This window comes from Triticum aestivum, chromosome 4B (genome assembly GCF_018294505.1).
Source record: "Triticum aestivum cultivar Chinese Spring chromosome 4B, IWGSC CS RefSeq v2.1, whole genome shotgun sequence".
Lineage (NCBI taxonomy): Eukaryota > Viridiplantae > Streptophyta > Magnoliopsida > Poales > Poaceae > Triticum > Triticum aestivum.
Window position 1 is genome coordinate 316522494 of NC_057804.1, and position 12512 is coordinate 316535005.

General features: G+C 49.8%; 1 protein-coding gene across 1 annotated transcript in view; it reads right to left on the reverse strand.

Moving 5' to 3' along the window:
• Positions 1-220: 220 nt before the first annotated feature.
• The window catches only part of LOC100415843 (inositol monophosphatase 3), a 45979-nt gene continuing 33687 nt past the window's right edge, over positions 221-12512 (reverse strand). Inside the window, exons 7-10 of the mRNA XM_044513765.1 lie at positions 1005-1073; positions 730-830; positions 588-644; positions 221-469 (exon numbers count right to left, since the gene is read on the reverse strand). Of these exons, the coding sequence (XP_044369700.1) occupies positions 373-469; positions 588-644; positions 730-830; positions 1005-1073 (324 nt within the window). The 3' untranslated portion in view covers positions 221-372. The remainder of the gene's footprint in view (positions 470-587; positions 645-729; positions 831-1004; positions 1074-12512) is intronic.

Sequence of the window (12512 nt, forward strand, 5' to 3'; positions counted from 1 at the left end):
CAAAAGCGCCCCCAGCCGTCGCCGACGCCCCACCCTAAGGTCGCCGCGGCCCCTACCGCCGCTAGTCCCCGCCCGTTCCCTCGTAGGAGACACCCTTCCCAGGTAGGAAGTCGACAGCAAGCATAGCGGTCGGTCGTGAAGCACGTCACTCTCCCGTTCACCCTTCCAATCGCTCCCAACGGTCATCTAGCTATGCCCCACTGTTTGATCACACCTTGCATGGTAAATAAAACGAGCAATATATCCAATGTCATTACATCCGCCACGTTTGCAAAATATGCATATAGAACTACACAAAAAGTAGCCCTCAATTACTTATTGGTGGGGCCATCTTACATTCTTTCATTCTACTTGAAAAGAGAAATAAGTTATTCAGCTTGCATCTCCCAATGCTTTGATGAACTGATCCTTGAGGTGGCCATTTGATCCTGCCATTCTTTGCGCCATCAGATCAAACTCATCACCGCTCCTGAAAGTCAAAATGAAAGAAAATGTACAACAAGAAATGGAAAAACAAAATCTCATCAAATTATGTACTATGATAGCAAGAGCCAGCCACATAGTTTTGACTAAATTTGACAACTTACGGATCAAAAACAAAACCCCCAGCTTCCTTTAGAATCAAAGCTCCAGCAGCCACATCCCTAGAGGAAAATTTAACAATTAGATGTGACTTTCAGTTTATATATTCACCATGTGAAACTATCGTTAATAATTTGGTAACCGTACCAGGGGCCACCAAAACCGATCTCATAACACAAATCTAGCCTACCACAAGCAACTCCACACATGTTTAGAGCCAAAGAGCCACACATACGTATAGATCTAATCTGAAAAAAATGAATACCCCGTTAGAATATTGACATGCTACAAATAACTCTGATAAAAATGTTACTCACTCCATCTCAAAATAAGTGTCTCAACTCTAGTACAACTTTGTATTAAAGCTAGTACAAAGTTGAGACACTTATTTTGGGACGGAGGGAGCACTTTACAGGGTTTACCTTGAATAGTAACTTATTAATTCTGTTGGTTGTATCATCCAAAGTGGACTTGTCTCTTTTGGTCCCTACCTGCTCAATTAATATGGTTATTCGTTGAACATTCCAGTAGAATTCTTTTGAAAGTAAAACGTCAGACTTAAGGTTTTCATGGCATAATACTACAGCTGTCCTGTGCAATATAATTATTAGTGCAGAAAAATGTGCAATGTGTGGCTACATATTCCCAATTGCCACTTAAAAGAACACAAAAAATACTCTAGCTGCAAATGGTGTGTCATCAAGTACGAGGGGCTTAAACTATGTTTCTCCAATGAACCATGTGCTGTATTGAAACTAATATAGAACAGATAACAGTAACTCTATGCCGTTCTCCCACTCGAACAAGAAGGCCAACAAATGAGCAATTAGTTTATGCATTCTGCTAGCACGATATAATTCAATATGCAGAACAATTTAAAAGCCATTCAACATGATATGGACAGATTTGATACACACAATTCTGTTCATCTCATTTACAATTGGAGAGTTCAAGAAAATGCATGAATGGTCATATAAGTATGTGTACCGACAAAGCATTAGCTCATAGGTCGCACATGTCTAACCAGCAACTGTTGGCTGGCTAGTCTACCTGAGCACACACCTAAAATTCTCAATATATCCTTGTCTGTTGCATACTGAAAAGGAAAAGGCTGGCCCCCGCCCCCACCCCCACGTTTTTTTAAACAGTAACCTGGCTTTATTATTAACATACAGAAGCAGCTAGATCGCTAGCCACCAGAGAAGATACAACGTCAGGAACAGTATCATGCCAATACATGGTACCTCCCTGGGACATATGGGCACCATGGGGTAGCCAGGACATGCGCCACTGAGTTGCAGCCATTACACACAAGCACCTTAAACTCGATAAAGCTAGTAAAAAGAAGAATTTTTGCCTCCCGAAAGAAAACTCGGTTACAAGCAATATCCAATTCATTGGAAAGAAGAGCCCAAGCGAGCACAGTCGAGTCTGTTTCAATGAAGATACGCCCAAACCCAACTTCAGCCGCAAACTCAATCGCCTTCAGACAAGCTATCGTCTCTGTATGCAAAGCATCCGCCAGGAAGTGGATGTGGCCCATACCAGCACCAATACACGAAAGCCCCAACCTCCTGTACTGTTATCTTTTAGGAACGAGCCATCAATGTTCATCTTTAGGAAATCATCAGGAGGCTTAGACCAGCGCTCAGTAGGCACTACAACCGAACATGAAGGTATACGAAGGTGTTCAGAAAATTCTGTAACCTGTACAGCACTACAGGATACGATCGCCGCTGCTGAAGGGCACCTATCACCATTATTAACAGCATTTCTAGCATTCCACAAATTCCACATCAAACAAATGCAGAACATGGATGTCACATTCTCCAAGCATAGCGGAACTTCGACTGATTGTTTTGCATCAGCGCAACTGAGCAGCAATCCCCTTACATGCTCCTGGTTAGCTTCACGCCAAACGGCCTTTGCAAATTTACATTTGAGGAAGGCATGGCTGCCATCCTCGTCGAGGCGTTTGCACATCGGGCAAATGGTATCCAGGTCAATTCCACGACGAGCTTTAAGATCTAACCGGACAGGAAGGGTGTCGTGACTCAATCTCCAAAGGAACATGATGATTTTCCTACGCATTTTCAAACTCCAAAGCTTGGTCCAAACCTTTGCAGTGCTTGTTGTCGGATCTGCTATAGTGGAACTTGATGTTTGACCTGCAGCAACATCGTCCAACTGAGGTTTGAGTTTGTAAGCTGAACGAACCGAAAAGTTAACTTCCGGATCGAGATGCCAAGCTGGAAGATTATCAAATCCCTCTGACATGATCGAACTATGGACTGTCCTAAAAGTCAGAAAAAACAGAGGCAAAACACCGAATTCACAGGAAGATTTGAGAGGGTTTCATTCCAGATCTGAGAGAGTTCGAGCTAGGGTTAGCCAGACGGAACACGGGGCTTTAAGGGCACAACCCGAAATTACAATAACATGCCTCATCTCCACAAGCGAAGCGGCTTAAGAAGGCCACAGAAAGTGAAAAAGCTTGAAAACGACAGATTCAGAAAGTACAGTAACTTTTGAAACAGCGCACATGCATGAGGCCGTCCATCTGAAGATCAGCGGCTCACAGACAACGGCAGCTCGCGAAGCGGTAAGTAAACCTGGCGGCCGTTGGATGGCAGATCGATGGCCGAAACACTTCCGACAACACAGACTGGACTGTTTCTCATCTAACTCTTGTCGCCGTCCTGACAATTCCCCCCTGACGAGAACAGACTTGCCCTCAAGGCTGGAACTCCGAAAAGACCTTTTGAATGAAAGCCGCGTCTTCCCAAGTAGCGTTCTCCACTGGCAGGTTGACCCACTTGATTCGCCATTGCACCACTGGTATACTGATATCGCCTTGAACTCGAGGGATCAATTTCCTTTCCAGAAGAGTTTCAGGTTTTGATCAAGATATGGCCCTTGTCATCCAAGAGTGGTAGCTTGGGGTTAGGAACTGCATCCGGTCCTATATGCTTTTTAAGCTGGCTGATGTGAAAGGTGGGGTGTAATTGACAGTCGACTGGTAGAAGAAGTTTGTAAGCAACTTGGCCAATTTTCTGCAGAACTTTGAAGGGGCCGTAGTATTTGGAATGTAGCTTGAGAAACCTGTGAATGCTCAGGCTGGTGTGTCTATATGGTTGCAGCTTAACATATACCATATCACCCACTTTGAGTTGTCGATCGAACCTCTTCTTATCAGCATAAAACTTCATTCTTTCCTGAGCTTTGAGGAGATTGTCCTTGATTTGAGTAGCAATGGAATCTCTGTCCAATTCTGATTGTTGGTCTTCTCCTTCTGCTGGGGGGAGCATTAATTCTGCTATTTGTGGAGGAGGTCTAGCATAAAGAGTTTGAAAGGGTGTCATCTTCGGTGATGTGTGGAAACTGGTGTTATACCACCACTCAGCCATGGAAAGCCACTTGTACCACTTAGTTGGTTGAGAGAAAGCCATGCACCTCAAGTAAGTTTCCAGGCATTGGTTTACTCTTTCAGTCTGACCATCAGTCTGAGATGAAGTTTTACTCCCATCTTTGTGAATAGCCTTTGCCACAAATTGCTAGTGAAGATTTTATCTCTGTCAGTCACAATTAATGTTGGCAGTCCATGCAATTTGAAAACATTATCAGTGAAAGCTTGAGCTACTGTCTGAACAGAGATGGGATGTTTCATAGCTATGAAATGAGCATATTTGGTAAACCTGTCCACCACTATTAGGACTAGGTTCTTGTGGTGAGAAATAGGAAGCCCTTCTATAAAATCCATACTGATGTGTGTCCAAGCAAAACCAGGTACTGGCAGAGGTTATAGCAACCCTGGGTATGGATTGTGATGAGCCTTTTCAGTTGACAGACAGGGCATTGCTGCACAAAGGATTTCACATCTTGTCTCATTCCTGGCAGGTGAATAATATTTTGAGCCTGTGATAAGTAGCTCTTTCTCCTGAGCGCCCTCCCAGTTCAGAAGCATGAAAGGAAGTGAGGAAAGATTTTCTTAGGTCTTAATGAGTGCCAACTAGAATTTTCCCTTTGTACCTGAGAACTCCACTTGTAAGTGTATAAGGTGAGTGTCCTGTTGGAGCAATGGCCAGCTGGGCAGTTAGTTCAGAACATTTGGGATCCTCTTTATAGCTTTTGACTACCTCAGTGATCCAAGCAAGAATGGCAGCACTTCAAATGAGAGTAGATAGGGCATATTTTATTCTAGAGAGAGCATCAGCAACCTTATTCTCTTTTCCTTTTTTGTATTCCATTCTGAATTTATAACCCAGAAGTTTAATGAGTAGCTTGTGTTGTATGCCCTCTATGAGTTTTTGTTCTTGAATATGTTTCAGGCATTATTGATTAGTTCTAATGATTATTGAGGATGTAGCAAAGTAGTGCTTCCACTGTTTGATTGCTTCAATAATTGCCAGTGCTTCTTTGTCATAACTGGACCAGCCTGCAGCTTTGGGTCCAATAGCTTTGCTTAGGAAAGCAATGGGTTGTCCTCTTTGCATCAACACAGCTCCAATTCCATTGTCGGCGTCCTGGATATGGGGGTATCCAGCCCAGCCTGCCTGCGGCCCACCGCGTGGCTCCATCGACGGCCTGGTACGGCCCAGCTTCAGCATCAACAACTCAAGACCCTCGCGAGGCGGACGACGCCAAGACCCCCGAGGGGATCGGCCTCCCCAGGCTGGCTCCCGAGGGGCGGAGAGTTCTATGCAAGGTTCACCTCACGAGGCTCAGCTGACGTGAGCCATGACGACCAAGGCCAGGCGGGCGCCAAGCGGGCGCAGAGCGCAGGTTTCCTCTTCGGTGCAAGGGAGGCAAGCCGCAGGCGCGGAGTCCTGAAAAATCAGCCAAAGGTTTTCATTCTGGTGCAACGAGACCAAGACCGCCAGGATGGCAGGACGGAGGTCATCGACGAGCACACCGCAGCGTCACCAGAGACTTTTCGCAGGCGAAGACTACTTTTGTCAGGATAAGTTGTAATACTTGTCCCCTTTCAAATCCCGCAGTTGTGGGAACCCTTCCCGCCAACATTTGGGAAGAGGACCAAGGCCACTATAAATAGGACTAGCCACCACCATAGAGGCAAGACAAGTCGAACTAGCTCACACCACACCAGCTCCCTTGAGCTCAAGAACACCTCACCTCTTGAGGCCAGTTCATCCACTGTACTAGTTCATCCTCAACCCCCCGAGGCAATCCACTAAAAACGCTGGAATAGGGTATTACACCGCAAGGTGGCCCGAATCAGGATAAATTGTTGTGTCTCTTTGTCTCTCTGAGCTTGTCGCGCTAGGCTTCGGAGGATCACGAATAGGCAGGCTGGGTAGGTTGAGATCTCCGCACGTACCCCAGAGTTCAAACCTCTCAAGGGTTTGTGGATCCCTTAATCCAACATTTGGCGCGCCAGGTAGGGGTGCGTCGGATCTTCTCTTCCGTCGATCGATCCACCGCCACTCCGACACCTCCATGGCCGACGCGCGCCGGGCTCGCGCCGAGCGTCGGGCTGCAGTCGCCGCCCGCGTCGCTCAGACGGCTCCAGCGGGTGATGGTTGTGCCCGTCGCGCTAAGTCTCCAGTGGCCAACCCGCCACGGGTCCTGCTGGCCACGAGCAGCAAGTTTCATCGTTGCACCCGTCGGTGCGCCGAGACGGGCGCACCGCTACTTCGTCACTGACCCCAGCAGCTTCGTCCTCCCACGCGCCTCGCTGCCAAGCGGACACGCAGGCCGCTCTGCTCATGGCGCGGGAGCTCCTTCGCTACCGCCCGGTTGGTGACCTCTACGAGTGGCTCGAGCGAATCGCTGAGCTCGTCAGCGTTGCGCACGGGGGCTCCGCCGAGCCGGCTCGCTCGCTGCCTCAGCAACCACCTGCAGTTGGCGACGTGGCGCATGGGGCTCCTCCACCACCTCCAGCCCAGGGTGCCATCGTCGAGCCAAGGCGTGTGGCGCCACGGCGCGACCCGCCTCGCCCTGCACCGGCTCGGGAGGACGTGAGCTGCCAGGTGGTGCAGCGTCCCCAAGGAGAAGCGCACATACTTCCAGCACCCCAGCACCACGCTCGCGTACCGCCGCAGGAGGTGGCGGTGCGCGTGCACCAAGACCAGTTTCCACCCCCTCGAAGACCTCCAGTGGCCACGGCAGGATGCTGCGCGTTCACTCTGGAGCTTCGCAACGTCGTCTGGCCAAGCAAGTTCAAGCCTGACCTGCCTCCATGCTACGACGGCACCGCCGACCCCGCCGAGTTCCTACAGCTCTACGAGCTGAGCATCGAGGCGGCCAGCGGCGACGAGAAGATCATGGCAAATTGGTTCCCGATGGCCCTTAAGGATGGCGCACGTTCTTGGCTCCTTAACCTACCCGAGGGGTCGGTTTCTTCCTGGGAGGAGATGCGCGGCCGCTTCATCGCCAACTTCTAGGGCACCCGCGACCGTCCGCCGGCCACGGGTGACCTGCGTCGCATCAAACAGCAACCTGAAGAGACCCTGCAGAAGTATATCCAACGCTTCAACAACGTTCGCCTCAAGATCCCCAAGGTGTCGGACGAGGCCATCATTTCAGCATTCACTGATGGCGTCTGCGATGTCAAGATGAAGGAGGAGCTCGCCATCCACGAGGATCTCTGCATAGCTCTGGAGATGTTCAACATGGCGAACAAATGCGCAAGGGCTGAGGAGGGACGTCTCTCCCTCCTCAAGCTCCCTGATGTTGATCCAGAAGACAAGAAGACCAAGACCAAGGACGTGAAGCGCAAGGGGCCGACCGTGCTTGCGGCCGAACTAGAGACGAAGCGCGGATGCCACCACCCCGAGTCATCCAAGAGCAACCGGCCGTTCTGCGTCTTCCACAACGTTCACAGCCACAACACCAACGACTGCCAGGAGCTCGGGGCCCTCCGCGACGAGCGCCTCGGTCGACGCCCCGAGCGCAACGATCGAGGCTACGGTCGTGGAGGTGGCCGAAGCGGAGGACGCTGGGACGGACGCGACCATCGTCAGGAGTGGCGTGACCAGCTTCATGAGGATCGCTGGCAGGGCCAGCCTCGCGAAGGCGCCTGGAGGAAGCAGCCTCGTGAGGAGCGCCCTCAGGGTAACGCAGCTCTGCCTCCTCTGCCTTCATCGCCAAGAAGGAACAAAGATCATCACCAGGACGAGGGGGCTGGGGGCTTCCAAGAGCCTTGAGCCATCGCCTGCATCTTGGGCGGCTCACAGGCCCCGGCTTCCCACCGCGTCTTCAAGCAGTTTGCGCGCGAAGTGAATGCGGCGCTCCCCAAGCCCGAAGCAACTCGCCCTCTTAGGTGGTCCAAGTGCGCCATCACCTTCAGCTCCGCAGACCAGCTCAAGTGCACGGCTACTGCTGGCGCACTCCCTATGCTCTGCTCCCCCGTCATCAGCAACGTGGTCGTCACCAAGACTCATCAATGGCGGAGCAAGGCTCAATGTTCTGTCCGTTCAGATGTTCGACAGGCTCCAAGTGCCATTGGGCGGCTCACAGGCCAATGGCTTCCCACCGCGTCTTCAAGCAGTTTGCGCGCGAAGTGAACGCGGCGCTCCCCAAGCCCGAAGCAACTCGCCCTCTCAGGTGGTCCAAGTGCGCCATCACCTTCAGCTCCGCAGACCAGCTCAAGTGCACGGCCACTGCTGGCGCGCTCCCTATGCTCTGCTCCCCCGTCATCAGCAACGTGGTCGTCACCAAGACTCTCATCAATGGCGGAGCAGGGCTCAATGTTCTGTCCGTTCAGATGTTCGACAGGCTCCAAGTGCCATACAACCAGCTTCACCCGACCAAGCCATTTTCAAGAGTGACCGACGGTTCTACACACCCGATAGGGCAGGTTCGCCTCCCTATCACCTTTGGCGAGCGCAACAACTACCACACTGAGCTCATCGACTTCGATGTCGCCGCCTGCCCTACAACGCCATCATAAGGTACCCAGCACTGGCCAAGTTCATGGCAGCTACGCACCACGGCTACAACGTCCTCAAGATGCCAGGAAGCGGCGGCGTCATCACGGTCACATGTCAAGAGAAGGACGCGGTGTGCTCCCTCGAGCGCGCCTTCCAGGCTGCAGCGGTCGAGAACCCTGAAGACGAGGGCGGCGCCCTCCCTCCTGAGGTCGGCCCCAAGACGAAGAAGCTGCAGCTGGGACAGGGGTCTCGTGAAGAAGCATCACTCGAGGACGCCGCGCTGAAGACGAGGGCGGCGCCCTCCCTCCTGAGGTCGGCCCCAAGACGAAGAAGCTGCAGCTGGGACAGGGGTCTCGTGAAGAAGCATCACTCGAGGACGCCGCGTTGAGCCTCGCGTCTCCGGACGCGGCACCTTCACCCATCGCATAGGAAGGCGCGCTCGGCGCCCCTCTCAGGCTGGGCTCGGGGGCTCTCCTTTGGAGGGCCTCAGACCTAGCCAGGGTCACGAGGGAGGCGCTCGGGCACCATGTGGAGGCGCTCTTCAGAGCACGCTTCCCAGGAGAAGGCAGCAAGCGTGAGGCACCAGGCGTTCAGGAGTTCATCAGCAAGGCAATCAAGGAGATTCAAGAAGCAAGGGTTCTGCAAGGCGATCGTCGCCTGCTGCGAGGCACAGCTCACTCACCGCCCCGGCGTGGGTAAGGAATTCCACGTCTGCATCGACATCCCCGAGCTCAACAGGGCCGCGTCTCGGCAGCACGTGTGGTCGTCTCGTGTCAGGGTAAGGAATTCCATGTCACGGCCAGAGGCTTTTCGCAGGCGAAGACTACTTTTGTCAGGATAAGCTGTACTACTTGTCCCCTTTCAAATCCGACCGTTGTGGGATCCCTTCCCGCCAACATTTGGAAAGAGGACCAAGGCCACTATAAATAGGACTAGCCACCACCATAGAGGCAAGACAAGTCGAACTAGCTCACACCACACCAGCTCCCTTGAGCTCAAGAACACCTCACCTCCTGAGGCCAGTTCATCCACTGTACTAGTTCATCCTCAGCCCCCCGAGGCAATCCACCAAAAACGCTGGAGTAGGGTATTACACCGCAAGGTGGCCCGAACCAGGATAAACTCCTGTGTCTCTTTGTCTCTCTGAGCTTGTCGCGCTAGGCTTAGGAGGATCGTGAGTAGGCAGGCTAGGTAGGTTCCGCACGCACCCCAGAGTTCGAACCTCTCAAGGGTTTGTGGATCCCTTAATCCGACATCCCTAACCTGAAGCATCAGCTTCAAGAACAAAGGGAATGGAGAAATCAGGCATTGCTAACGTAGGGGCAATGGTCATGTGTGTTTTTAGTTGTCTAAAAGCATTTTCTTGAGCTGCTTTCCATTTAAACCCATCCTTCTTCAAGGCTTCAAATAGTGGTTTGCAAGTGATGCCATAATTTTTGATAAATCTCCTGTAGTAGCCAGCAAGTCCCAGAAAACTCCTTAAATGTGTGACATTTTCAGGAGTAGGCCATTGAACTATTGCTTCAACCTTTGCTGGGTCTGTAGAAACTCCTTCAGCAATAATAACATAGCCCAAATACTCCACTCTGTCTTGAGCAAAAGTGCATTTAGAATTTTTTGCATATAGTTGATGCTTCCTCAAGGCATCAAATACTAACTGCAAATGTTCCAAGTGTTCCTTGTATGACTTGCTGAAAATTAGGATGTCATCAAAGAAGAACAAGACACACTTTCTTAGTAAGGGCCCAAGGACAGAATGCATTAATTGGTGGAAGGTTGGTGGTCCATTTATCACTCCAAATGGTATAACAAGGAATTCAAACAATCCCATGTGAAGACTGAAAGCAGTCTTCTCAATATCTCCTTCTTTCATTCTTATTTGATGGTACCCACTTCTCAAATCAATTTTTGTAAAGATACATGCTCCATGTAGCTCATCTAGCAAATCTTCAATCATAGGAATTGGGTATTTATTTTTGATAGTGTGCAGGTGAAGTTTCCTGTAATCTACACACAGTCTCCATGTCATGTCTCTTTTCCTTACTAGAATAGCAGGTGAAGAGTATGGGCTGTTGCTCAATCTTATTATTCCTTTGGCAATCAGTTCTTTGATGATGTTCTCCAAAGCATTTTTCTGATTGTATGGCATTCTGTAATTCCTCTGATTTACTACAGGAGCTCCAGGTTCCAAATTAATGGCATGGTCACAGTCCCTCTTGGGGGGAAAGAGCTGTGGGTTCCTGGAAAATGTCCTGGAATGCTTCAAGTAATTTTTCAACTTCTGGTTTGTGCACTTGTTCCTTGTTCTCAACAAGTTGTACCGGTTGCATCCACATTAAGGCTCCAAACAGCATATCATCTAGGATATGTTCCATATCTTAAAGAATGGGGGTACAAGGACTGGTGGGCAAGGTTTCATCATGGAATGTGATCCTTTCTCCTGAGATCATCTTAATTGTGAGTTCCATTTTTGGAAGATCAAAGGTAACTGGACTGTGTGTATACATCCAATCAGCCCCTAAGATCATATCATATCCACACAATTTAAGGATTCTGAAATCTGAAAAAGTGTGTCCTTGGATTGAGTACTCTGTTTTAAAGCAAGCAAAATCACTGGCAAGTTTTCCCCCGTTGGCTACAGTCACCTGCACATGCTTCACTGGTGATATCACACAACCAGATTTAAGGGCTATTTCTGGTGATAGAAAAGTGGTTGTGCTACCACTATCAACTGGCCTCACCGACCAGTTCTTCCGCCGCCGACACCCTGTACGCCACCTGAGAGTAGCACTAGAAGGGTGGGTTGGGTGGGATTTTACTCTGAAGAAGTGTTCTTCAGAAACCTCCGCCGCAAACCTTCTTGCTACCGATCGATCTACCGCCGCCGTTCGCCTCCCTACTGCTCACCGCCGCCTTCTGCCCCGCATCCAGATCGGATCTGGCTCCAATTCGCCACCGCCAAGGCCAAAACCTTGCTCTGATTACCACTTGACAGGATCGAACTATGAACTGTCCTAAAAGTCAGAAAAAACAAAGGCAAAACACGGAATTCACCGAAAGATTTGAGAGGGTTTCATTCCAGATTTGAGAGAGTTCGAGCTAGGGTTAGCCAGCCGGAACACGGCGGCTTTAAGGGCACAGCTCGGAATTACAATAACATGCCTCATGTCCACACAAGTGGAGCGGCTTAAGAAGGCCACAGAAAGTGAAAAAGCTTGAAAACGACAGATTGAGAAAGTACAATAACTTTTGAAACAGCGCACATGCATGAGGCCGTCCATCTGAAGATCAGCAGCTCACAGACAACGACAGCTCGCGAAGCGGTAAGTAAACCTGGTGGTCGTTGGGTGGCAGATCGATGGCCAAAACACTTCCGACAACACAAACTGGACTGTTTCTCATCTAACTCTTGTCGTCGTCCTGACACCCTCCTTAATTGGAATACTAAGAATATGAGGGACAACATCAGCATTGAATACTTGTTGAACAAGTTCTTGGTCCAACTGTCTAGAAATAGGGTCGATCAGATAACAGACCTTCTGAAGTAAAATTTGGCCTCTAACTGTACTACTAGGTCTTCTAGTAATCCCTCTTGGTACCATGGATCTTACCAGATATTAACGTTTTGGCCATCTATACACCATATCAAACCTTATTTGATAAGATCGCAACATTTGAGAATACTCCTCCAAGTGTAAGAGATGTTGTTTTCAACCCAGTCTCCAGGGAAACTCACTCTTCTCCAAGCAACCACAAGGGTCAAGGATAACCTGCACTTGGCAGGATAAGATGGCAGGCATTTATTGACTCTGTAAGGATAGGATAGGATAGCAGTGTGGCAGGACTTAGAAGTCCATGTTCACACACCATTACTAATTTGTAGTGCACGTAATGTGCAGCCTATAGTCGGTTCTTTGTCCTATAGAAGGACTTGTATCCTACGTTGTAAATGAAGGCACTCCTTCAGAGAAAAATATTCAACTTCAAGCTTAGTACTGCTAGGAAAGCAACTTATCTCTCTCTCTCTCTCTCTTTCTG